General features: G+C 47.9%; 1 protein-coding gene and 1 long non-coding RNA gene across 2 annotated transcripts; one reads left to right on the forward strand and one right to left on the reverse strand.

Annotated features, from left to right (window-relative positions):
* Positions 1–5,553: 5,553 nt before the first annotated feature.
* On the reverse strand, positions 5,554–23,682 carry LOC121472043. Its single transcript, XR_005982760.1, has 3 exons — positions 22,616–23,682; positions 14,884–15,648; positions 5,554–5,686 (listed from the first exon to the last, which is right to left on the reverse strand). It is a non-coding gene; the product is annotated as an uncharacterized LOC121472043 (long non-coding RNA).
* A 2,146-nt stretch (positions 23,683–25,828) lies between these two features.
* On the forward strand, positions 25,829–26,171 carry LOC121472042 (copper transport protein ATOX1-like). The gene has a single exon (XM_041723015.1). The coding sequence runs from the start codon at positions 25,831–25,833 to the stop codon at positions 26,041–26,043; it is 213 nt and encodes a 70-aa protein (XP_041578949.1). The 5' UTR covers positions 25,829–25,830; the 3' UTR covers positions 26,044–26,171.
* The last annotated feature ends 674 nt before the right edge of the window (positions 26,172–26,845 follow it).

The following is a 26,845-nucleotide window of genomic DNA, read 5'->3' on the forward strand; positions in this document are numbered from 1 at the left end:
CGGGCGGAGCACTGGACGCAGAGTCCGCAGGCCCGTGTTCTAGCTTCAGCCTGCAGGTTATCCTCTTCCCTTCTGGGCTTCAGTTTCTTTTTCTGTAAAACGGGCCTGATACTGCGGACCTCCTGGAAACCTCCTGGAAACCGGAGCAGGTGGAACAGCAGGAGGTTTCCCCTTCTCTGAATGAATAATTACCTCTCCCACCATAATTGGGCTTTTGGCCAGGCCAACATTATCTCAATAAATCCTCACAACGACCCAATGGAGTCGTGGTCACACCATTTTTTGCATAGAGAAACAAGCCTCAGTGAGGTGCAGTGACCTTCCCAAGGTCACAGAGCCAAAGATCAGAGCCAAGACTTGAACCTACGTCTGTGCAACTTCAAAGCCCATGCTCTTAACCTCTTAGAGGTCGTGCTTTCTCTCCCAAAGGGATGAATGAATCATTCAGGAGATATTTATGACGCCCCCGCTGGACTCTAGGCAGAGTGCCAGGTGTGGGCGATCCTCCATGTTCCCGGAACAGGGGGACAGGTCCCACCCTAGCTTCACAGTCTGGCAGGGAGGCACACACGCTTCAGGAGGGGCTGGTGTGTGTGTAGGAAGATACCACCTGCCGTGGGCACAGCGATCACGAGAACAGGCCTGCTGTGAACCTGGGAACTCCTTTAGGAGGACTTGGAGAATCTGGGATGAGGTGAAGAGGGGAGAGGATCGCAAGTGGCAGAGAAGTGTGTAAAGACAGCAGTGGGGAACCCTGGGTGGCACAGCGGTTTGGCGCCTGCCTTTGGCCCAGGGCGCGATCCTGGAGACCCGGGATCGAATTCCACTCGGGCTCCTGGTGCATGGAGCCTGCTTCTCCTTCTGCCTATGTCTCTTGCCTCTCTCTCTCTCTCTCTCTGTGACTATCGTAAATAAATAAAAAAATTAAAAAAAATAATTTAAAAAAAGGCAGCAGTGGTTCTTGGATCATCTACCCTCTGGGCCTTCGGAACTGAGAGCAACCTGTGGGCACTGCCTTCTCAGTAGGAGCTGGGTCTGTGCTAGCCTTGTGGGGAGGGTACATTTCATTAGCCTAGAAGGCCTGACCCTAGGGAGCCAGGGATGCAGTTTCACTCGCACCCAGAGGGGGCGCCCTCGCTTTCCACTTATTTTCTGGCTCTGTAAGAAAACGGAGGAAGGGAATTCACTACGAGCCTTGGAGGTAGGGCCTGGGCACTGGGCTGTGGGCTCTCACTGCCACTTCTCATTTAACTGGATCTTCACAGCCACCTGCAGCTTTGGAATGATTGAGCCCATTTTCCATGCGAGGACACCAAAGCCAGAAGAATGGCAGGGAGTGGTGAGTTAAGATACACCATCAGCACATAAAAGGGCAACTTTGATGTGGGCTTCTACGGGAGCTGCAGAAAGCTGAAGTCAAGGCTCATCTAGTTCTGGAGTCACCGCCCCAGGCTGATGCAGGAACTGGAATGAGCTTGAAAGGAGATCTTGTAGATTTCATGTAAAAAAAACCCCTATGTGAACAGAAAAGCGGGAGCCTGGTGCTCCAGTGTCAGGAACTGCAACAGTCAGGTATGTAAATGCATCAGGCATGATGCATGGCATCGTGTCACATGGCAGATGCACAGCAAAGGGAGAGAAAAAAGTACTACCTGCAACAAGGGGGATGAATAAATACCACCAGGGTATGGTGAATGGTGCTTATAAGTGTTGAGTGAAAGAAGCCAGACCAGAAGAACACGTGCTGTATGATTCCATGTATAGAAAGTTCAAAAAAACAGGCAAAACTCTCTGTTGTTATCAGTCAGAATGGTACTTACCATGGGGGTGGTTGAGGGAGGGGAGGGATTCTGGGGTGCTGCTCATGTCCTGGTTTTAATCTCAGCATTGGCTCCTAGGTGTGTTCACTTTATGAAAATTCCCAGAATCTTACAATTTGTATGAGTTTCTGCACACACGACCTGCTTCTGTACATAAAAACAGAGGCTGCCCACCATACTGGAATAAAAGCCAAACTCCTTTCTGTGGTCCATACGGCCCTGCTGGCTGCTCTAACCTGCCATGCCATCCTCCTCCTCACCCCCCCCATCTCCCACATCATAGGCCTTCTGGCGTTCCTGACACCTGCCAAGTCATTTTCCACCTCAGGGATTCTGACTTGCTGGTCCCTCTGCCTGGAAAGCACTTACCCTGCTCTTGCCAAGGCTGCTTCCTCTATTCCCCTAAACATCACCCTGAAGCAGTCACCGAGAGGCCCTTCTGACTACCCCACAGAGAGTCCTCCACCCACAGCATGTCGTTTATTTCCTTAAAACACCAGCTATAATCTGCAATTATATTTGTATAATTTGTATAAAATTGTACAAATTGTATATTTGTATAAAATTGTATAACCAGCTATAATCTTTTATTTATTTGTTTACAGTTAATTTTCTGCGTCCCCCACTAGATTAATAATCACAAACACATGGCACACTTACTATTTGCCAAGTGCTCTTCTAACATTATATTAAGGCACTGAGTCCCCACCCTAACCCCATGGGGTTATATTATTCTTAGGCCTATTTTACAGTTGAGGCAACTGGGGCTCAGAGAGGTTATGTAATTTGCTCATGGCCACACAGCTGGAAAGTGGCAAAGCCGGGGTTTGAACCCAGGCAAGCTGGCTCCAGAGTCTCTGCTTTAATTCTACACCTTGACAATTTTGCCTATCTTCTTCCTTATAGCCTATCTGGTACAGTGCCTGGCACATAGCAGGTACTCAATAAATGTTTGTTATGTAAATAAATCACAGCTCTTCAGACTCCCTCCCACCCCTACCCCAGAAGCCAAGGGCACCTCAGAAGAAACTTCCAGTTCTACTTGTGAGTTCTGGAAAGTTCTCTGTGCTTGGTCTCAGTTATCCCACCCCCTTCCATAACCTGGGATCATCGGCCCCAAAATGACCAACTGTTGTGAGGATTACGTGGTGTAACAGCCAAGAAAGAACTTTGCGCAAAGTCAAGCATTATATGAATTCCAGTTCTGTATTATTACTTCAAAGAAAATGTGGGGGGCAGGCAGGTAATAGTAGCAGTTCTTACCTGCTGAGGGCTTGCTGTATGCAAGCATGTACATGTGAACATTTAATGCCCCCCCAGCCTTGTGGGGGTTCATCCCCATTTTATAGATGAAGGCATTGAGCTCAGGAGGGAAGCCACCTGCCCATAGTGGGAATTTAAGTTCACATCTGCCTGGCCTCAGAGCTCAGGCCCAGGGGCGTTAGGGCTGAGCCTCTCCGAAGATGAAGGAGTCAGGCCATCAGAGATAACAGGTCTCAAGATGAAGGGCACAGAGCAGCCCACCAGGGCATGGACAATGTAGAGGTGCTGGGGTCCCTGCCAGAGCCCCCCAGATTGGTTGGCTGGATCCATGCCTCTTCTTTTCTTTTCTTTTCTTTTCTTTTTTCTTTTCTTTTTTCTTTTTTTTAGGTAAAGATTTTATTTATTCATTCATGAGAGACAGAGAGAGAGAGAGGCATAGACATAGGCAGAGGCAGAGGGAGAAGCAGGCTCCATGCAGGAAGCCTGATGCTGGACTCGAACCCGGGTCTCCAGGATCATGCCCTGGGCTGACGGCAGACACCCAACCACTGAGCCACCCAGGCATGCCAAAGCTTCTTCTTTTCTCACTCATTCTGTAACACTCCAGGGCAGATAGGGGAACTGAGGCTCAGAGAGCAGGAGAGGAGTCATGCCATGAATTAACAGCAAGTGGGGTGTGTGGTACACTCTGTCCCCACCCCACCCCCAAAACCCAGGTCCTTTAGGGTACGTGGCACCTCCCCACCCCATTCCCAGGCTACCCACCCCTGGTGCCCTCTTGGGCACACTCCACTCCTTTCATGGCCTCTCTAACCTCAATCTCATTTTTGCCATGATAAACTATGATGCTGGTCTGAGGTGTGAGGGCAGCCTGGGGAGACCAGCAGGGACCCCAGAGGCCCCTGGGTTTCGGTGGGTGCAGTAGGCTGGATGTTGGAGGGTGGGAGATGTGCAGAGTAAGCAGCTGAGAAGAGGGCAGAGCTGGCAGAGGGGAGGGATTCTCTACAGCAGGGACACCAGGCCACTGAAGTAGAAGGGTTAATCTTTAGGCTCTCACAGTCATTTGAGTGTTTTTCGAACATTATGCCCCAAACCCTTTCTTTATGAAACAAATCAAAGGGATCTGTTCCTGTTGAAACCTGAGCTTCCTTCACCCCATTCCTGGGGTTCTGGGGAAATAGTTTGAGATTCAAACCATTGAGGTCTGTTTTTTGGTGTGCCCAGATTGTAGTTGAGAAATGGCTCTCCAAAGATGTTTACTTCCTCGTCCCTCAAACCATGAATGTTACCTCATATTGTAAAAGGGAATTGCGGGACACCTGAGTGGCTCGGTGGTTGAGCATCTGCCTTCAGATCTGGGTGTGGTCCTGGGGTCCTGGGATTGAGTCCCACATCAAGCTCCCCATGGGGAGCCTGCTTCTCCCTCTGCCTGTGTCTCTGCCTCTCTCTGTATCTCTCATGAATGAATGAATGAATGGATTAAACCTTTAAAAAAAGGGGGGGGATTGCATGTTGCATGCGTGATTAAGTGAAGGGTCATGGATGATCACCATGAGCCCAGTGTAATTGCAAGGGTCTTCATGGGAGGGAGGCAGGAGGGCCAGGGTCAGAGAATAGGGAAGGGACAAAAGGCCGCGTGATGAGGGGCTGTGAGCCAAGGAATGAGGACAGCCTCTAGACATAGGACAAAAACAAGGAAATGGACTCTCCCCTCAAGCTTCCAGAAGGAACTAACTCTGATGAGATCTTGATTCTAGGCCTGTAAGACCCATCTCAGATTCCTGACCTTGAGAACTGTAAGAGAATGCATTTCAGCCATGATTCTGTGTTAATTTGTTATAGCAGCAATAGGAAGCTAATGCACTCAGGGGTCTTGAGTAGCCAGTTTTGGGAAGGCCAGCAGCAGGAGTGAGGAGTGGGGGGGCACAATGCCTTCTGGGGACGGGTCTGGGAGGAGGGCTGGCTTGAGTGTGAATTGGTCCCAAGATTCTGTTGGCTGCCCCTCCAGCACATACTTTCTGGGGGACTGGGACTCCAGACCTGGCCTTTTCTCTCTACCGCCTCATCAGCTTGCAGTTCTTAGAGATCTTGGAGCAGGAAGATGGAAACCTCACTTTCCCATACTTTGCCATCCTGGGATCATGTTACTCAGCATAGCAAGTGATGAGTATGGCTTGTGCTCTGCCCAGGGGCTCCCTGCCTTCTCCTCTACTTGCCTCCATCCTGGACCCAGGAAAGGGAGAGCCAGCCAAGGGCCTTCCTGTCCTGCAAGGTAGACATAGCCATGGAGGAGGCAGACATGGCCCTGCCCCCTGGGGCTTATACTCTGGTGGGCAAGATAGAGGTAAATGGGCAAACCAATAAGGAAACAAGATGCTTCCAGATTTTTTTTTAAATTTTTTTTATTATTATTTATTTATGATAGTCACAGAGAGAGAGAGAGAGAGAGAGAGGCAGAGACACAGGCAGAGGGAGAAGCAGGCTCCATGCACCGGGAGCCCGATGTGGGATTCGAATCGGGTCTCCAGGATCACGCCCTGGGCCAAAGGCAGGCACCGAACCGCTGCGCCACCCAGGGATCCCCCGCTTCCAGATTTTGATAACTGTAATGAAGACAATAAAGCAGGGTGACATGACAGAGAGTGGCTAATTGGTCAAGGAAGGCTTCTTCGAAGGTGACATTTGAGTTAGACCAACCATGATAGGACAGGACAGGCAGAGGAAACAGCCAATGTCAAGGCCCTGAAGCAACAGGGAGCCTGGTGAACAGGGCAAACAGAGGACCCGGGGGCTTTAGGCAGTGGAGAGGAGAGATGAGTCAGCAAGATGGGCCATGGCAGATCTAGGGTGATAGGAGCACGGGCCACCATGATCTGATGTCAGTTTTCATGACTCCTTTTCTGGCTTCCCAGTAGAATGGGGATGGGCAAGAGTTTGGAAGCTTGCGGGATTTGAGCAGAGAGGATGAGAGCTTGGAACAGAGTTTTATCAGGAAGAAGAATAGACAGATTTAGGGTCTATCTTGGGGGCACAACAAGCAGTTAGGAAGAAAAGATGCTATCATTCCTGCTCTGCCATCCATGAGGCTCATAAAATAGAGTGTAGTTCCAGAACAAGCTTGCCTTGGGGAGATTGTGTGATGCTCTTTTTTGATAATATATGCTACTTGGAGACTCTGACTTACGCATTTCAAGAAACACTAGTCTAGCATCTGAAATGGTTGAAAAGTTATTTATATTTTTCCAGAAGTCTCTCTAAAAAATGCCAAAGAAATGCATTCATAATGCTCAGCAAAAAACTCATTCCTCCTACCTTCTCTTACCCATGCCTGCTGCTCCCCAGATTTCTCTCTACCTGGCTTTCTGCTTGGGCTCTCCCACTCTCTACCCTCATGCTGCCCCTTTGTGCAGAGGGTATTTCTCTCCAACTACGAGCTCCCCAGCTTCCCAGGGAGATCCGGCCTGGCCTTCCCTGACTTCTCCGGTCCCCCTTTCCCCCTTGAGATCCAGCAAGGGAGGAAAGAGCAACTGGATGCTCTTGTGTTCATAGTTTTTCTGGTCACGTATAGGGAGGAACTTTATAAGAATCCAAACATGAAGGGATTCCAGTAGTGAAAGCCACAATAGCTGGGATCTGTCAGACCTGTTTCAAACCCTCTTTATATTCATTACCTCATTTAATTCCACCAGGCTGATGCTGTAATTGACTCTTTTTGTTGGCAGAGAACCCAAGTCCAGGAAAACCGAAAGCACTGTCCACATAGAGCCCTAGAGCCTAGGTTTCAAATCCTGAACCCCCTCTCTCCAAGGAGCCGCTTTGCTTCCCTTTGCTCCCAGGTGGGGATCCCATGGTACCATCACCCGAGGGCACCCACTGTGCCCAATCCTGCATGCCTCCCTCCTCCACAGCAGGATAAGGCAGTGTCTCCCCGAGCAGCTGTATCCAGCACGGCTCCTTGGAGAGTTGCCCACTGGGATGCAGAGAGTATGAGGCCAAGGGGCTGGGACTCAGACTAGGGAGGGCCTGGAGATGCAAGTGTCTTTTGGGAGGCAGGACTTGTTCTCCTAGTTTCTCTGTTGTAACCCTCCATGCCAAGGACTATTTGCATCTGCACCCACAAGACACCCAGACTGCCTCAAGCTCAGAACCCCTTGGTCTAGGGGCGGGGGGTGCTGCCACTGGCATTAGGGCAGAGGAAATTCAAGTGAAAACTGCAGCTCTGGATGTAAGGCAAGGTGGGCACACTCAGGATGTGCCCAGGGAGGCCTGTCTCACAGTCCTCCTGATGAATGTCTCTCTGTCCACTTGCCTTTGTGGCTCAGAGGCCCAGGTTGCTGTGACTCCTCCCTTACCCCCCATGCCCATCAGCTCTTAGGGCCTACATTCACCAGGCTAGGATTGTCCTCATATTACCTCTGCTCACATCTTTGGCATTCCCAGCTGCCAGGAAAACACCAGTGTGGGAGGTGGGAGGCCACAAGGGCCCCAGATACCTGTGGAGGGCAGGACAGGACACCTGGGTCTATCTGTGTCCTCAGCCAAACCTTGTTGCTGCCTCCATTCAGGTGAAAAGAGTGGTGTGACCAGCCTGGCATCCACCACCACCACCTCCCCCCACCCCACAATCCCTCATCCTTTATTTTCCAGCCTGGGTCTCACCCACAAGGCCCCAGATTCCCACTATGTCCCAGTTTCTGGGGACATGCTGTTGTTCATAGCTCAGCTTCAGTAGAACCAGAGGGCAGGCTGGCAGGGGCCCCTTCTCTAGCCCTCTCCAGAGAAGCTGGGGCTGGGGGGGGCAGGGAAGCTATCCCATGGTGTCTCTGGCCCTCCCATTCCATTTGCTTACCCTTTAGCACCCCCCAGGCACCTGCTCTGGGCACACTGGATTCCCAGTCACTGAGTCAGTCAATAATGCTCTCCCAACAAGCATTTTCCACAGGGATGGAGAGACAAAGGAGATACTGTTCCTGATCCCTGAATGCTCCTAGGCTGGTGGCATGGTGTAGCTGGATAAATTGTGTTCCCCCTCGCTCTCAAAGATATATCTGAGTCCTAGCTCCCAATACCTATGAATGTAACCTTATTTAGAAATCAGGTCTTTGCTGAGGTAATTAAGGATCTCACCTTGGATATTGAGTGAGCACTAAATCCAATGGCTAGGGGCCTTCTAAGAAAAGAGAGGAAGATTACAGATGCAGAGACGCAGGTGTGTGAAGATGGTGCAGAGGCTGGACATAGAAGCCCAAGCCTGGGCTGTTGGTGGCCACCAAAACCTGGAGAGAGGCTTGGAAAACATTTTCCCTCAAGCTTTGAGGCTTGCTTTATTCTCCCCAGAGGGAACCAGCCTTGCCATCACCTTGATTTCAAACTTTCCAGCTTCCAGAACTGTGAGAGAATTGACTTCTGTTGTTTTAATGCCAAGTTTGTGGTAATTTGTTACAGCAGCCCCAGAAACCTAATACAGCTGGCATGAACCCCAACCTGTGCCAGTGTACTGGGCAGAGTGCCATGGGAGTCTGGGGACAGAGAGGCCCTGACTTGGAGGTCAGAGGAGACTTCTCAGCCAAGGCCATACTTGACATCAGGAGACTTCTCAGCCAAGGCCACACTTGACATCAGCCTGTAACCTCACAGGGAAGAGATGGGACACAGGAGGACCTCATACGTGAGGAGGGTCCCAGGCATGACCATTTGGTGTGCTCAGCACCCAGCTAACTGGCTGGTGGGGCCTTGGTCCAGGGAGGGAGGTTGTGGGCCAGGAGCCTGGGGCGGGGGGGTTGTGAAGGAGATGGACACAGGGCCTGAAGGCCCTTGAATGTCAGGGTTGGGGCAAAGCAGAAAGAGGCAGGAATCTTGGCTGAAAACCAGAAAGGTCTGGATGGCTTACTCAGCTCCCGGAAGGGCTGCAGGGAGAAAAGGAAGGTGTGATCCAAGTGGGCCTTGAGCACCACCTGTCAGAAGCAGCTTTGGGAAGCAGATGTCAGTTCAGCATAAACAAGAACTTTCTCATGGTCAGAGTCTCTCAAACTGAAAGCATCCCCATCAAAGGAAAGCAAACCAAGAGTGCCTGGTACAGAACTCAGCACTGGGTATGGCTTGTTACAGGTGGTCTCTGAGGGACTCTTTCCATCCTGACACCCTACACATTGCCTGGCTGGACCGTTCCTTCTATCCTCCCCACTCAGTGACTCTATCACCCTGAATTACTTAGGCTCAAGTCACCCACACCCCCTTTACTTCCAGACTCCACAGCCCGTCACCTGTGGAGACATGGATGCCATCCCTTGAGGCCTAGAACTCGGGAAAAACAGGTGGATTCTTACTTCCACCTCCCAAAGGAAAAGCTGACTCTCCTGGACCTCAAAGCCTCAAGTTCTGCCCCAAGAATCCCCTCTCCTTGAGGAACATCCACTGTAGCCGCTTTTAAGCATGCACCTACTTTCACACTAAGTATCTGGCATCTGCTAATCTTCTCCATAACCCTCAGAAGCTTAGGTAAGTGCCAGAGTCACTTTGGGAGTTTGGATAAGTTTTTTACCTTCTCTGTGCCTCAGTTTGCTCAAACTGCAAAGCAACCATGGCTGCCTTCTTAGACAAGTTAGAATCTGGGGTGTGGCTCTGTGAGTGATGGCTCTTATTACCATTTCATGGCCAATGGGGAAACCAGATCCTGTGGTGATTCCAAGGCTGTTTTGCCCCGTTCACCTGTTGGCATGTTAAATACCCACATTTTCAGACGAAGGCTAGTCTAAAGGCCCATGAATGAGATAGACCCTATCCTCTTGAGGCTCACAGTGTGGGAGAGGCAGCTAACTTGTAAGCAAGCAGGTACAAGACAATGTGATGAAGAAGCATAGAGCATGGTGGGAGTGCAAAGGAATGTGGCTCACCCAATCTGAGGGGGAAGGGCTTCCTGGAGGAGGTGACCTTTAAGCTAAGGCCTTAAAGATGACCAGGCATTGGCCAGGCAAAGGTGGTAGGGGAAGGCATTCCAAGCAGAGGAAACTGAGCCATAAGCTCCTTGAAAGCAGGGAGAGGAACTGAGCTGATAACCCTGCGTGTCCAGCACCTGGGAGGCGACCTGTAAATATTTGTTGAGGGGATGAAATTTACTTGCAGAAGGGAATGGAACAAGATGGGGCTGTGGCAGGGGCCAAGCAGGGCCTGATGTGTCCCAGTAATTTGGACTTTAAGAGTATAAATGCACATCCAAAGGAATCTTTTTGCTGGGATGAGTGCGGTAAGTGGGTGAGGGGCAGATCTGGAGTTTCTGGGCTTCAGTTCCAAGGCTCCAGCCTGCTGACCCAACCAACCTTGGGGCTTCCTTCCCTGGGCCTGGGCCTCCCCCTGCCTTCTCCTGGCCCTGACCCCTGGCCTGTGCTCTTCCAGGCACCTTGCTCTTCTCCTGATCACAGCCTAACTCTGAGACTTTGTCTCTACTGTTAGTTTAGCTGCTGACATAACTAGTAACTGGGGCTCCATCTGCTTTTTGCAGCTGGTTTCTTGCTACTAGGGACCCCACCTGAGAACCTCAGTTTTCTCATCTGTACAATGGGCACTCCTCATCCTTTCTATCTCACAGGCTTACTGTAAGGAGCGGTGAGATGGAGGGGCAGCTCCCAGGAAGGGTGGGGCACAAGGTCAGGTCTGTCCTGCAGACTAAGGCTCTTTCAATCTCCAGGCCCTGATGGAGGAGGAACAGTTTCATGAGCAGAGAATTGAGGCCCATTCATTAAGCACCTGCAGTATGCCTGGGCTGGACTGGGAGACAAGTCCCTCATACCTAATGAGAATGTTGATTTGTAGGTTTGTCATGAAGGGTGGGATTGTGACAGGGGACATGTGGGGCTCAGAGCAGGAGGCTACCAGAGGGCCAAGGGATTGGGGGACCTCTGTGGGAGACTCTTCAAAGACAGGCCAGTGTTTCCGATCCAGTTTGCAAGGGCCTGTAACACTGACACCTGGAAAAATTATTGCCTTCAAACTAAGAAAAGAAAACCAAAGTTGCTATTTGATCATGCACAAATATTTTGCCAACCAGTAAACTGTACCTCAATATAGTATGACAAAGAATCCTCTTTACTGTGACATGTGGATACATTTTGTGTGATGTGTTATGGGATGAGGCCTTGAGGAGAAGAAGAACCTGGGGCCTTAGGAAAGCCTTAAATGACCCTGGCCCCCAAATCCTTTCCCTACTACCCTAAGCCTGGAATTCCTTTGGCTCAGCATGTTTGGGGGGGAAGACCAAAAAAGTGTGGCACCATTGCCAACAGCCCCTGTTAAAATAGGGCAAAAGAACAATAGGAATGTACCTCCTAACCCTTCCCCAGGTGCTGAGTGATAGCTGAGGCTACCCTCCATCCCAGAATGTCCAGGATAGGGTGTCAGGACCTCATAGGCACAAGCAGGATGCACAAAAAGCATTTGGAGGTGGCAGCAGGTGTCACCAGCAGGGTGCTGGGCAAGCAGCTAATGCAGAGCCAGAACAGTCCTGACAAGATGAAGGGAATGAGCCCAGGAAGTGGGCTAGGGGACCTAGGATTTGGGGCGGGGCTTGGCACTGTGCAACATCAGCTCCATCGCGATGCCTACAGTCTAAACTCTGATACTCCTTTTGGCTCTAATCTGTCCTACCCAGGCCTTAGGACCCAGCACAATAGAGATGGAACCCGGATTTGGGCAAGGTGGCTAGCTGCAGAAATCATGCCACACCCTCCCCTTCGAGGTACCCTGGAATAGGGTTGACCTGGATGCTTCCATGGGGGGAAAAATGAATGACTTAAAGATTCTTCTTCTGAATAATTCTTAAGACTCTGCTTCTTCTTCTTTTTTATTATTTTTTTTTAAGATTTTATTTATTTATTCATGAGAGACACAGAGAGAGGCAGAGACACAGTAGAGGGAGAAGTAGGCTCCTCACAGGGAACCCGATGTGGGACTTGATCATGAAACTCCAGGATCACGGTGTGAGCAGAAGGGAGATGGTCAACTGCTGAACCACTCAGGTGTCCCAAGACTCTGTTTTTTCTTTTTCTAGCCTGGGAAGTGGCAAAATATTTTCTCTTAATGTCTTGGGAAGCCAGAAATCAGGTCAGATATTTTTGTGGCATTTTCTCACCCCTATCTTCAGCTTCTTATCTGGTCCTTTCTGTCCCTCGGGCTATTCATTTTAAATTTCAGCCACAATACCTTACTATTCCCCAAACACACCAAAGCCTTTCTTGCCTCCAGGCTTTTGCTCAATGCAATTCCTTTTTGCCTGGAGTGCCTTTTATCTGCTTCTCTCCATATAAAACTCCTCTTCATCCTCCAAAACCTTCTTCTGCAATGCCTCTTAGAACTGTCCTGATAATTCAGCCATTCTCCTTTCCCACAGTACCTGGGCCTTCCTTTTAGCCTATCAACATATAAAGTCTGTCATGAAAGTATTTCTTTTTCTTTTCTTTTCTTTCTTTTTTGTTTTTTTTGTTTTTTTGGTGGGGGTGGGTACAGAGGGTGAGGGAGAGAGAGTCATAAGCTGGCTCCATGCTGGGCTCAATCTCATGACCTTGAGATCATGACCTGACCAAAATCAGGAGTCTGAAGCTTAACTATCTGAGACATGCAGGTGCCCCAAAAGTATTTCTTTCTGTGCCTGTCTCTACAGGATGCTGGCCAACTGAAGAGCAGGTATCATTTCTCAGATACCTCTTTTGGCCCAGCATGCAGCAGGTGCTTTGTTAGTATTTTAAAAATCAAGAACCCACAATTATGAGGGCTTTCAGTGGCAGGCACAGTTCTCAGTGTGTTACATGTTTTGATTCCCAAACACTCCCACGATGCAAATTCCTTTATCAGCCCCTACAGTGCTTATTGAGAAACTGAGGTATAGAGAGGTTAAGTGTGGCCAACAAGATACGGCAATAACCTAAGTGTCCACCAACAGATGAATGATTAAAGAAGATGTAGAGGGCAAATACAATGGAGAAGAAAGAAATTTTGCCATTTGTGACAACATGGAGGGAACTTGAGGACATTACACTGAGTGAAATAAATCAGAGAAAGACAACATATGGTCTCACTTATGGAATTAAAATAGCTAGACTCAGATATACAGAGTAGAGTGGTGATTACTGGGGCAGGGTGGGGGAGTTGGGGAGATGTTGGTCAAAGGGTATAAATTTCCAGTTATGGATGAATAACTGCTGAGTATGTAATGTATAGCATGGTGACTACAGTCAATAACACTGTACTATACACTTCAAAGTTGCTGCAAGAGAAAATCTTAAATGTTCTCATCACAAAAAAGAAATATAATCATGTGATGTGATGGAGGTGTTATCTGGTGGGATAGATCATTTTGCAATATTTAAGTGTATTAAATCAATGCATTGTATACCTTAAACATACACAATGTTCTAAGTCAATTATATCTCAATAATGCTGGAAAAAAGGACTTTTTAAATATTTAAAAATTTATTTGAGAGGGATTCCTGGGTGGCTCAGCGGTTGAGCGTCTGCCTTTGGCTCTGGGTGTGATCCCGGGGTGCCGGGATCGAGTCCCATATTGGGCTCCTTGCATGGAGCCTGGTTTTCCTGTCTCTGCCTCTCTCTGTGTCTCTCATGAATAAGTAAATAAAATCTTAAAATTAAAAAAAAAAGTTATTTGAGAGACTGAGGGGGGGGGGCATGGATGCCTACAAGTGGGGGTAGGAGCAGAGGGAGAGAATCTCAAGCAGACTCCCTGGGAAGTGCAGAGCCCAATATGGGGCTCCATCTCAGGACCCTGAGATTATGACCTGACTCAGATGCTTAACAGACTGAGGCACTCAGGTGCCCCATAAAGGAGTTATTTTTAAATAAAGAGTGGTTTCTGACAAATTATAAATGAGACCTGATGGGAGGGAGCTTATGTGTTTGATGCTCCTACAATTTGATCGTACTTAAGTGTGGTCTTTACTTTTACCTGGTAGGAGAATAAATCAAATGATTTTATATATATGAAATATATATAGTGTCCATGTTATTTGTGCACATATATACAATACACACACACACACACACACACACACACACACACACATAAGCAAGGAAGAAAGGAGAAATGTGACCAAGAGCAAACAATAGCAGGCAGCAGAGGTGAGATTCAAACAAATGACTAGTAATAGCAGTAGCAATAACAATGATGAGGAAAAACAGGAAGTGGAAGAGCAATGAGTTGATGAATGAACAGATGACTTAAAGGACCCACAGGAGAAAATCAAATGAAGAGGGACTTCTTCAGGATCAGAAAGGAAATGTTCCCCCTCAGAAATGAAGAGAAACAGTTTGATCCAAATCCAGTCTTTTAATAAATCCATTCTTCCTTCTCCCACCCCCTTTTACCATTGCCTCTCACTTGGGAACTGAGAGGCTCTGGGTAAAAATAGCAAACCTGAGGGAGTGTGAAGGAAGCTCTCGGCAGAGCACCCATCAGGAACCCCACTCTCACACCATGTCATCCACTTCCCATTTCCTGCTCATCCCTGGAAACCCAGCTCCTCTGGGAGCCCTGTCCCACCCCAGCAAGTCATAGCAGCCCACTCAAGCTCGCTGAAGCAGAAGGGGGGGGTGTCTCAAACACATGCTGTGTCTCAAGGAGCCCGGGCAATGCAGCCAGATGTCCATAAAGGACAAGGAGCTGGGGAGAGGGAGACTGTCATGGACCCTAATGGCTTCCCTCTGTGGCTCCGACCCCGCCTTCCTTCTCTGCAGCCCCCTCACCCAGGAGAAAGGCCGCCCAGGGCTCCCGGGTCAACAGCACCTAGAATCTCACCTGTGCCGCTTTTTCTGGAGTCAGCGCTGATTGGCTGGCGCGGATCAGGTGATCCACCCTTCTCCAATCCAGTTTGGCAGGTGGTGCTGTCACGTGGTCCAAGCTGGGCCCACACACCTGCTTTCCGAGAGTGAGGGGAAGGGTGAAGAATGTTGACGTCACCCAGAAGGTGTCTCCAGCTGCCAGCCTGCTTGTTTCTCACCCTCACACTTCTTTGCAGAATTCCTCACTCTTACTGTGTTTACAGCACTTCCTGTGCAACGCAGTTTAAAGTCCAACCGCATTCTTTTGCTTGCTTTCTGATTGGGTTGCGTGTACCCATCTTCGTGCACGAGCCTACGTGAGGCCCCCAGTGTGCGGTGCACAGACTCCTCACCCATGGAGTAGTTCAAGGCCTCCACCCTAGACCGTCCTCAGGGCTGTCTTCATGGGTGTACAGCCTATGCACGGTTGAATGGTCTGCTGTTGCCACCTTGAAATTCACAATAATTTCTGCAAAAAGACTCAGCACTTATATTTTGCATAAAGCCCTGTAAACTGTGTACCCAGTCCTCCTCTCTTTGCCTCACCTGAGCGTCTTAGTAGGCTTGGGCTGCCATAACAAAATACCCTAGACTGGGTGGCTTACACCACAGGAACTGGTTCTCTCATAGGGAGTTCAGAAGCCCAAGATCCAGGTGCTGGCAAAGTCCGTTTCTGGTGAGACCTCTCTTCTTGGCTTGTAGAGGGCCACTTTCCACTTCGTCCTCAAACGACCTTTTTCCTCTAGGTGCCCAGGAAGAGAGAAAGTGCTCTTTGGTGTGTTGTTCTCTCAAATGGAAACCAGTCTTATCTGATTAGGGCCCTGCCCTTACAACCTCATTTGACCTCAATTACTTCTCCAAAGGCCCAGTCTCCAAATACAGTCACATTGGAGGTTAAGCTTGAACATATGCATTTGGAGAGGATACAATCCAGTCCGTAACACCAACTGTCTAGGCTCCTGGCCCCTGTGCTTGCATCTCGTGCACAGACTCATGCCTGCCCCTTGGATCTACCAGGTGGCACTGTCCCTTGGGGTGGACCTCTGGTTTTTGTTCTCAGCCTTGGAGTCTTCACCCTGGGCAGCACCCTGTTCAACCCTGTCTCCCCCTGACTTTATCTCACACAACCGTCTGGGGTAAAGAGCACTCACACCCCTTCAGGGACCTTTGGGGCTGCCTGACTGGTGTTTTCCATGACTGCCAAACTCATGCTCAATCTTCAGAACTCGTCATGACCCATCCTCATCCTGCATATTGTTTCTGCCCACCTCCCATGGCGCCCCTGTGTGTCTTTTATTATTTTTTAAGATTTTATTTACTTATCCACAAGAAACACAGAGAGAAAGGCAGAGACACAGGCGGATGGAGAAGCAGGCTCCCTGTGGGGAGCCCTATGCGGGACTCAATCCTGGGACTCCAGGATCATGACCTGAGCCAAAGGCAGATGGTCAACTACTGAGCCACTCAGGTGCCCCACCCTCCTGTGTGTCTTATCTCACCCCATTTGAGCTCCCACCAAGCCTATTGTAGAGGCTGCTTTTAGGCAATAGGCTTGAGCAATGGAAACTTGAACAAGGCAGAGGGCCCACAGCAACCATCAAGCCCTAGGCCCTAACTGACCCCTGGGCCATTGACAACCCAGACACAGTTATCAAAAAAAGAGGAAATTCCATACATCCCCATACTCCCTCACTGTGCCCTATAACTGGCTCCCTGACCAGACCGTCTCCCCTTTGCTGTCCTGCCCGCTGCATCTTGCAGCAGATTCAATAAACTTCTATTTCTTTGGTTATGCCTTGGGTGAATTCTTTAACCACCTGCACTGTGTCGGGCCACCGCCCAGTAGGGATACCCCAAATCTATCATGATGGCTAATTTTGTGCCTCTTGGGCTCCCTGGTCTCTTTCTGATGATAGGGACTCTTGTCACCATCGTCACCCTGATGCCTCACACAGGGTTGGCACAGAATGGGTACAAGAAATGGTAAGGTGTTCTTTGAAGGTGGGGCTTAGTCTTGTCACCTTTGGTCCCCTTCTCAGTCCCTTTATGATCATTACCTGGGTGTGCAGTGAGGACCATCTGCAGGGAGAGAGAGGGAGCTGGCTGCTTCTAGTTCAAATGGGGGAAGAATCTTTTGGGTTTGGGATGCCTAGGTAGCTCAGCTGAGCCTTTGGCTCAAGTCGTGATCCCAGGGTCCTGGGATCAAGTCCCATATCAGGCTTCCTGAAGGGAACCTGTTTCTCCCTCTGCCTATGTCTCTGCCTCTTTCTGTGTGTCTCTCATGAATAAATTTTTTAAAAAAACGATTAAAAAAATCTTTTGAGTTCTTCATCATTTGGCTTTAAGAAACTAGAGCTGCCTTGGGGCGCCTGGATAGTTCAATTAGTTAAGTGTCTGACTCTTGATTGTGGCTCAGGTCATGATCTCAGGGTCATGGGATGGAGCCCTGAGTCGGGCTTTGCACACAGTGCTGAGTCTGCTTGAGATTCTCTCACTTCCTCTCCCCATGCCCCTGTCCCCTGCATGTGAGCTCTCTCTCTCTTTCAAAATAAATAAATCTTGGGGAGGGGGCAGCCCGAGTGGCACACCCCAGTTTGGTGCCGCCTGCAGCCTAGGCCGTGATCCTGGAGACCCAGGATTGAGTCCGACGTTGGGCTCCCTGCATGGAGCCTGCTTCTCCCTCTGCCTGTGTCTCTGCCTCTCTCTCTCTCTCTCTCTCTCTGTGTTGCTCATGAATAAATAGATAAATAAAATAAATAAATCTTGGGGGATCCCTGGGTGGCTCAATGGTTTAGTGCCTGCCTTTGGCCCAGGACGTGATCCTGGAGTCCCGGGATCGAATCCCACGTCAGGCTCCCTGCATTGAGCCTGCTTCTCCCTCTGCCTGTGTCTCTGCTTCTCTCTCTCTCTGTATCTCTCATGAATAAATAAATAAAATCTTTTAAAAAAACAAAATAAATAAATCTTACAACAACAACAAAAACAAAATAGTAGAGCTGCTAAAGGCCCTGGACAACCTCACGGCCTTTGGTCCGTTTTGCTTTTTATTTGATAGTCATGATCAAGATATACATTCATTAGGGGCACCTGGGTGGCTCAGTGGTGAGCATCTGCCTTTGGCTCAGGTTGTGATGGTGGGGTCCTGGGATCGAGTCCTGCATTAGGCTCCCTGCAGGGAGCCTGCTTCTCCCTCTGCCTATATCCCTGCCTCTCTCTCATGAATAAATAAATAAAATCTTAAAAAAAAAGAAATACATTCATTAAATTTTTTTTAATTACAGAAACTCGATCACGGTGTGAAACATCAAACAAATGGCTGCTGTTTAAGATTTGAAACACAAAAGTTGGTATGAACACCCGAATTTCTAACTCTGTAATAACTAGACTCAGCTCCCTTTGCCCACGATTCTGCTCAATGGCAGCAAAATCCTAATACTGCCAATTTAGCACTGGGCACTTTCCATGACACTTAGGCTTTGTAGTCTTGGGGAAAATTTGCCTTATATTTTTGATATTGGCTAAAGGAGGATATTCACTGCACTTTGAAACTCAGAACAGCTGAGACAGGGAAACTAAAGGGACCCCATGAAAAACTGCTTTTTTGGCCCTTTCCTGCTTTTGTTCTTACTAGCCCTACCTTTCCATCTCATGCATGTGTTGTAGAACAGATAATGTGTGTCCTCCTGTAGAGGTCAAGGGTTTAATGATTCCTTTGGAGTCTTCCAGCACACCAGATAACATCTAAGGAGTGACTGGGCAGGGTTGTTATAAACAGTTTTTGAAGACCACTGACTAATCACCGAGGCTCCTAGCTCCAGGGCCTAAGTGACTTGTGGAGGACACCTAAATACCCATCTTTATTCCTGGATGCCTGAGAAGACACATGTACCAGACCACAATCCTCTATAAAACCTCAGGCCATAGGCCAAGGCAAAACTCACTCTTCCTTTCCGGGTCTCCCAGATGCTCTGTCTCTGTCTGTACTCTATGTTTTCAATAAACTCTGCTCTCACTTCCTCTTGGCTCACATTTGTTTTCTACCCTGCATGAAGCTGAGGACCCTCTTGGCTGGTGCTATGGGACACCCTCTAAAGAAGAGTACATTTATCAGATGTTTGTTTATGTATTTGCATATACATATATGCACACAGATTTGGGTGTATACATATATATTTTGCTGTTATTTTTGCTGTTTCAAGCCAGTTTGCCTGGGTTCAAATCCTCACTCTGCTATTCACTACGTGTATAACCTTGGGAAAGTTCCTTGATCTCTCAGTGACTCAATTTTCTTATCTATAAAAATCGCTAACAATAGCTATTAACGGGCAGCCCAAGTGGCTCAGCAGTTTGGTGCTGCCTTTGGCCTGGGGCCTGATCCTGGAGACACAGGATCGAGTCCCACGTTGGGCTCCCTGCATGCAGCCTGCTTCTCCCTCTGCCTGTGCCTCTGCCTCTCTCTCTGTGTGTGTCTCTCATGAATGAATAAATAAATCTTTAAAAAAAAAAAAACAATAGCGATTAACTCAGAGCTGTGAAAATAACATTGAGGGTGAGGCTAGCACATGGTGAAGGTGAATGCCACATTGTTACCTGTGATTATTGTACTATTTGTGCAAAAGGCCGACCTCATGTTTTTGCCCTATTGCAGAGTATTTTATTTTATGGGAGCATTGTAGTCTCCTATTGATGGACCAAGGCTGTTTCTAGTTTTGATTATTACTAGTAATGCCGCAACAAACACACAGGGTATGTGTACTAATTTTTAAAATTTACTTCCAAATTGCGTCCTCTGGAGATTACACCAGTTCATATTCCTGCAGACACTGACTATTTCGCTGTGTCCTCATCAATACTGAACACCATCAATTTCTTGTCAGGTGAGAAGATAGTGGTTCACTCTTGTTTTAATCTGTATCTCTCTGGTTACAGTGTCATAGGGCATCTTCACATGAGTACTGATCTGTTTGTCTTCTGTGAATTTTCCTGTTTCCTTCCTTTGCCTATATCTGGTAGCTCCTTTGTATTGTGGCCACAAATCTTGTTTTAGACGTTTGCATATTTTTCTCCCACGCTGTCTCTTGTCTTTTTTTCTCTTTTGATACTTTTTTTTTTCTTTTCTTTTTTTTTTTTTTTTTTTAAAGATTTTATTTATTGGGACGCCTAGATGGCTCAGTGGTTAAGCTCTACTTTTGGCTCAGGGCGTCATCCTGGAGTTCAGGCTCCCCTCCCCTGAAATCTTTTTTTTTTTTTAAAGATTTTATTTATTTATTCATGAGAGACACAGAGAGAAAGAGAGAGGCAGAGACACAGGCAGAGGGAGAAGCAGGCTCCATGCAGGGAGCCTGACATGGGACTTGATCCTGGGTCTCCAGGATCATGCCCTGAAGGTGGCGCTAAACCGCTGAGCCACCCGGGCTGCCCCTTTTTAAAATTTTTAAAAATAAAGATTTTATTTATTTATTCATGACAGACACACAGAGAGAGGCAGAGAAATAGGCAGAAGGAGACACAGGGAGAGAAGCAGAGGGAGAAGCAGGCTCCCAAGGGGAGCCTGATATGAGACCCAATCCCAGGACTCCGGGATCATCACTGGAGCCAAAAGCAGACGCTCAACCACTGAGCCACCCAGGTGCCCCTCTTTTGAGACTCTTTAATGTAGCATAGTTTTAGGCTTACAGTGAATTTGTGAAGGTCGAACAGAATTCCCACATACTCCACACCCAGTTAATTTCTCTATTAACACCTCAATGTTAATTAATATAGCACAATTATCACAATTAATTAGCCAATATTTGCACATTATTATTAACTAAAACCTGAACTTTTCCAGATGTCTTTCCTTTCTAAGGCATTCCTTCTGTCCCAGGATCCATCCAGGTGGCCATGTTACCTTTAGTTTCCCTGTATCTTCTTAAGCAACAATCTCTCTCTCTCTTTTTTTTTAAGATTTATTTATTTATTTTAGAGATAGAGGAAGAGAGAGGGAGAGAGAGTTGGAGGAGGAGCAGAAGAAGGGGGAGGGGAGAGAGAATCCTCAAGGAGACTCCATTCTGAGTGCAGAGCCTAATGTGGGGCTCGATCCCAAGATCCTGAGATCATGACCTGAGCTGAAATCAAGAGTCAGATGCTGGGGCACCTGGGCTGGCTCAGTGGTTGAGCGTCTGTCTGCCTTTGGCTCAGGTCATGATACTGGGGTCCTGGGATTGAGGGTGAGGCTAGCACATGTTGAATGCCCTGTGAGGAGCCTGCTTCTCCCTCTGCCTATGTCTCTGCCTCTCTCTCTATGTCTCTCGTGAATAAATGAATAAAATATTTTTTAAGAATCCTTTAAAAAAAAGAGTCAGATGCTTAACCTACTGAGCCACCAGGCGCCCCTTAGTTTCCTCTTGACTGTGACAGTTTCTAAGACTTTCCATGTGTTTGCATGTGTGTGTTTAATGACCTTGGCACTTTTGAGGGCAACTGGTTAGTATTTTGTAGAATGTTTCTCAATTAGGATTTGTCCATTTGCTCATGATTAGGTGGGGTCCACGGGCTTTGGGGGGAAGACAACAGAGGTTAAGTGCCATGTTTGTCATATCTCTCATCATTGTTGATGCCGACCTGACTGAGGTAGTATTTAGCAGATTTTCCACTGTTAAGTGGAATCTCCTTCCACTCCTTCCTTTAATCTCCTTCCTTTATTCCTCTGTCTCCTGTGTGTTAACCATGTTTATAGAGTCTTTTTTTTATGGTCTTTTCAGACAGAAGGTTTACATATTCTGTCTCTTTAGAGCTGGAAGGATCTTCATCAGGGGACAGCATCAGGGGCACCAGCAGGTCTGATGTAGTGAGTGCCCTTGGAGCATCGAACCCTGGGCTAAGAACTTCCACACCTGTCTCACTGACCCCTGAGGACAACCCATAATGTTGGTCCCTTTATTGTGTCCATTTTGTAGAAAGAAAGTGGAGTCTGCCTGCCATGAGTCACAGCAGAGCCAGCCCAGGTGGCAAAGTCAGGATTTATACCTGGGTCTGTCTGACACTGGATGTAACTGTCTTTTGTTTTTTTTAAGTTTCTTTAGGGGCACCTGGGTGACTCAGTTGGTTAAGTGTCTGCCTTCAGTTCAGGTCATGATCCTGGGGTCCTGGATTGAATCCTCATTGAGCTCCCTGCTCAGCAGGGAGTCTGCTTCTCCCTGTACCCCTCCGCCTGCTTGTGATCTCTCTCTCGAATAAATAAACAAAAACAAAATCTTAAAAAAAAAAAAAAGTAAAATGTATTTATTTTTAGTAATCTCTACACCCAGTGTGGGGCTTGAACTCGAGATCAAGAGTCACATGCTCTTCTGATGGAGCCAGCCAGGCGCCCCTGGACATAACTGCTCAAGTGTAGAAACCAAGGTCCAGAGAGATGGTGCTTATCTGAGCCCCCGCAGTGGGTCGGTGGCCTTGCCCAGGCCCTCCCACTGCCAGGCCACCTCTGACCCCAGTGAATCAGCAGCTAGTTCTCAGCCAGGGAGCCTGCCCTGCCCTCAGCTCCACCCCAAGCCACCCCCTCCTGAGCTGCCTCCAGTGCGTGTCCTTTGGCCGCTGCGGCTTCTAGCACCCACAGGGGAAGGGACCCAGACTTTGCAACAAATAAACACCGCCTACAAATTTCTAAATATACAGAGATAAGTGTTCCTTCCCACCTCAGCTGGTCCTGGCTGGAACTCCAAACATCCCACCTGGCTTCTGCCCCTCCAGGGGTCAGATTCTGGGTCTTCGGTTGTCCTAAGGATGGCACGTGTCCTTTGCTGTGCAGAAACCTGCCCTGTGGGGGCATCTCCACCATCAACATCAACAAATGTAATAGCTGTAGTAGTTCTCCACTCCCCCTGCTTCAATTCAGGGCTGCTCTTGCTTCATCTGCATTCCTGTCCATATCCTTCACCTTTAAAGCAAATCCCAGATGATGCATCATTTCATCCACAAAAAGCAAGAATAATCTAAAGGATGAGGAGTTTTTCGTTAATATAATAGTATAGTTTTCATGCCCGCCTCCCAGGAATAGTTCTGTAACACCATCAAATTGGTCAACATTCAAAGTGCCAAATATTTCCTAAAGAATTTCCTTTAAAAAAAAAAAAGTTTAAATTAGTATCCAAATAAGGTTAATACACTGTGATCGGCTAATGTGTTAGGTTTCTTTTACTCTAGAGGTCCCTTTCATCTCTCTTGTTTTCTTTACATCTTCTTTTTTGAAAAAAAACTTGGCCTGTCCTTTAGGGATCACTATAGCCTGGATTTTGCTGATTGCAGCCCTGTGGTGTAATATAACATGTTTCTCTGTTCCCAAGGGGATCTTGTAAATTCGGAGTTGGATCTAGAAGTATAATAAGATGCAGGCTCAACTTTTATTTTTTGGCAAGATTGTTTCATAGGTGGTACTGTTTCTTCCATCAGGAGACACATACTATCCGATTGCCTCTCCTTTTGCAAAGTTATCATATTGCTTTACTTTAAAAAATTCTTATTTTGGAAAAAATTCAGACCTGTGGAAAGTTGCAAGGATAATACACCTTCACCTTGAGTTGTCATTCACACATACACATACATTTATACCCACACCTATATACACATTATTTGAGAATGGGGTACAAGTGTTATGCTCCTTCACCCCCAAATGCTTCCACTTGTGTCTCCGGAGAGCTCTCACAACCATCTATTTTTTTTTTTAATTTTTATTTATTTATGATAGTCACACACAGAGAGAGAGAGGCAGAGACACAGGCAGAGGGAGAAGCAGGCTCCATGCACTGGGAGCGTGACATGGGATTCGATCCCAGGTCTCCAGGATCACGCCCTGGGCCAAAGGCAGGCGCCAAACCGCTGCGCCACCCAGGGATCCCTCTCACAACCATCTAAAAGAAAAGCAGTTTCTCTCTATATTCACAACACTTCTGACACCAAACGTGTGGATTTTCCCTCACATTCAACAATCCACCAACTTTCGATACCAACTAGGTGCCCTACAATTCGGTTCTCACACTAACCACTTGGATTTAGCATAGACCCCAAGGCAATAGGTTCAATTCTACAACATTGTCTCCATTTTAGAAGCCAATCACAGAGCAATGCTGGATGGCTCAGCGTCTGCCTTCTGCTCAGGGCGTGATCCTGGGTCTGGGATTGAGTCCTGCATCAGGTTGGTTCCCTGCAGGGAGCCTGCTTCTTTGTGTCTCTCATGAATAAATAAATAAAATCTAAAAAAAAAAAAAAAAAAAAAAAAAAAAAGCCAGTCATGGTTGTTACCTGCTTCTGATTGACCAGCTATAAATCAGGGGTTCCCAGACCTCCTTTTCAAATTCAGTAGTTTGCTGGAAAGGCTCAGAGAACTCAGGGAAACACTCTGTTTGCCAGTTTATTGCTGACGATATAATAAGGGATACAGATGAACAGCCAAATGGAAGAGAAGCTTGGGGCAAAGTATGTGGAAGGGATGTGGAGATTCCATGCCCTCTCCAGGAGAACCACCCCTTCCAGTACCTTGGTGTGTTCACCAACCAGGAAGTTCCCTGAATCCCATTGTTTAGAATTTTTAAGGAGGCTCCATTACATAAGACAATTGATTAAATCATTCACCATTGATGATTTAACTCAATCTCCAGCCCCCTTCTGCCCCAGAGGTCCAGAGGTGCAACTGGAAATTCCAACCGTCTGATCACAGGGACTTTTCCTCTGACAACCAACTCTTCCCCCAGCTTCCATGTCTCCTAGTTAGCACAAACTTGGAGTGTGGTTGAAAGGGGGCTTATTATGAATAGCAAAAGATGATCTACCACTCACCCAGAGAAGTGGGATCCAGAGAAGATTCCCACTAACAACTCTGAGGCTGAGTAAGGTAGTGAGTTCCCTTTTCTCCACATCATTGCCAACATTTATTTCTTTTCTTTTTGCTAACAGCCATTGCCAACAAGTGTGAGGTGACATCTTATTCATCTTATTGTGGTGGGGTTTTTTAAGCCTTTATTTATTTATTTGAGAGAGAGAGACAGGGAGTGAGAGAAAGAGCATGGGTGGGGGAGAGGGGCAGAGGGAGAAGCAGACTCCCCACTGAGCTGGGAATCCAACCCGGGGCTCCATCCCAGGACCCCAGGATGACTTGAGCTGAAGGCAGATGCCCAACCAATTGAGCCACCCAGGCACCCCTTCATTGGGGTTTTGATTTGCATTGCCCTGACAATGGGTGATGTCCAGCAGCTTTTCTTGTACCTCTTGGGCATCTGTATGTCTTCTCTGGGAAAAAAATTGATTCAGATCCTCTGCCCATTTTTAATGAGATTGTGTTTTTATCAAAAAAAAAAAAAAAAAAGAGGGATCCCTGGGTGGCACAGCGGTTTAGCGCCTGCCTTTGGCCCAGGGCGCGATCCTGGAGACCCGGAATCAAATCCCACGTTGGGCTCCGGGTGCATGGAGCCTGCTTCTCCCTCTGCCTGTGTCTCTGCCTCTCTCTCTCTCTCTCTCTCTCTCTCTCTGTGACTATCATAAATAAATAAAAATTAAAAAAAAGATATTGTGTTTTTGCTATCGAGCTGCATGAGTTCTTTATACATTTTGAATATCAATCCCTTATCAGAGATAGATTTGCATATATTTTCTCCCATTCCATTTTCATTTTACCCAGGTGTCCCCATCAACAACTATTAATTGAGCACCTACTATGCATAATGTATTGGGGGGACAGCAGGACAGAAAGAATATAAAGTTCCTGACTCGTGGCGGGCGGGCGGGTGGCGCGGGGCCTGGCGGGAGGGGCGGCCCTCCCGGGCGCCCAGCCCCGGAAACACCGCCGAGCCAGCGCTCTGAGCCGGCTGAAGCGCCGCCGCCGCCGCCACCCGCCACCGCCACCACCACCGCCACCACCACCGCCACCACCACCACCACCCCGCCATCCACAGTCATGCCGAAGCACGAGTTCTCTGTGGACGTGACCTGTGAAGGATGCTCTAACGCGGTCAGTCGGGTGCTCAACAAGCTGGGAGTAGTTGAGTTTGACATTGACCTGCCCAACAAGAAGGTCTGGGTCTGCATCAACTCTGAGCACAGCGTGGACATTCTGCTGGAGACCCTGGAGAAAACAGGAAAGGCCGTCTCCTACCTCGGCCCCAAGTAGTGAGGGCCTGGACCCCTGAGCCCATGATGGACCAAAGGGAGCAGGACGCTTATCCTCTCCTGCCTTCCAGAGAGACCTGGGGCCTGGCAGTCCTGCTCTGTGATGGCAGTTCCTGACAGAGACCCTCACTTGCCCCGCTCCTCCCTAGCTTTCCCTGTAATAAAGTTGAGCCACTTTTGCTGGGAAAAAAAAAAAATGAGTACTGATCTGTTTGTCTTCTGTGAATTTTCCTGTTTCCTTCCTTTGCCTATATCTGGTAGCTCCTTTGTATTGTGGCCACAAATCTTGTTTTAGACGTTTGCATATTTTTCTCCCACGCTGTCTCTTGTCTTTTTTTCTCTTTTGATACTTTTTTTTCTTTTCTTTTTTTTTTTTTTTTTTTTTTAAAGATTTTTATTTATTGGGACGCCTAGATGGCTCAGTGGTTAAGCTCTACTTTTGGCTCAGGGCGTCATCCTGGAGTTCAGGCTCCCCTCCCCTGAAATCTTTTTTTTTTTTTTAAAGATTTTATTTATTTATTCATGAGAGACACAGAGAGAAAGAGAGAGGCAGAGACACAGGCAGAGGGGAGAAGCAGGCTCCATGCAGGGAGCCTGACATGGGACTTGATCCTGGGTCTCCAGGATCATGCCCTGAAGGTGGCGCTAAACCGCTGAGCCACCCGGGCTGCCCCTTTTTAAAATTTTTAAAAATAAAGATTTTATTTATTTATTCATGACAGACACACAGAGAGAGGCAGAGAAATAGGCAGAAGGAGACACAGGGAGAGAAGCAGAGGGAGAAGCAGGCTCCCAAGGGGAGC

This window comes from Vulpes lagopus, chromosome 11, assembly GCF_018345385.1.
Source record: "Vulpes lagopus strain Blue_001 chromosome 11, ASM1834538v1, whole genome shotgun sequence".
In the NCBI taxonomy this organism is placed as follows: Eukaryota; Metazoa; Chordata; class Mammalia; order Carnivora; family Canidae; genus Vulpes; species Vulpes lagopus.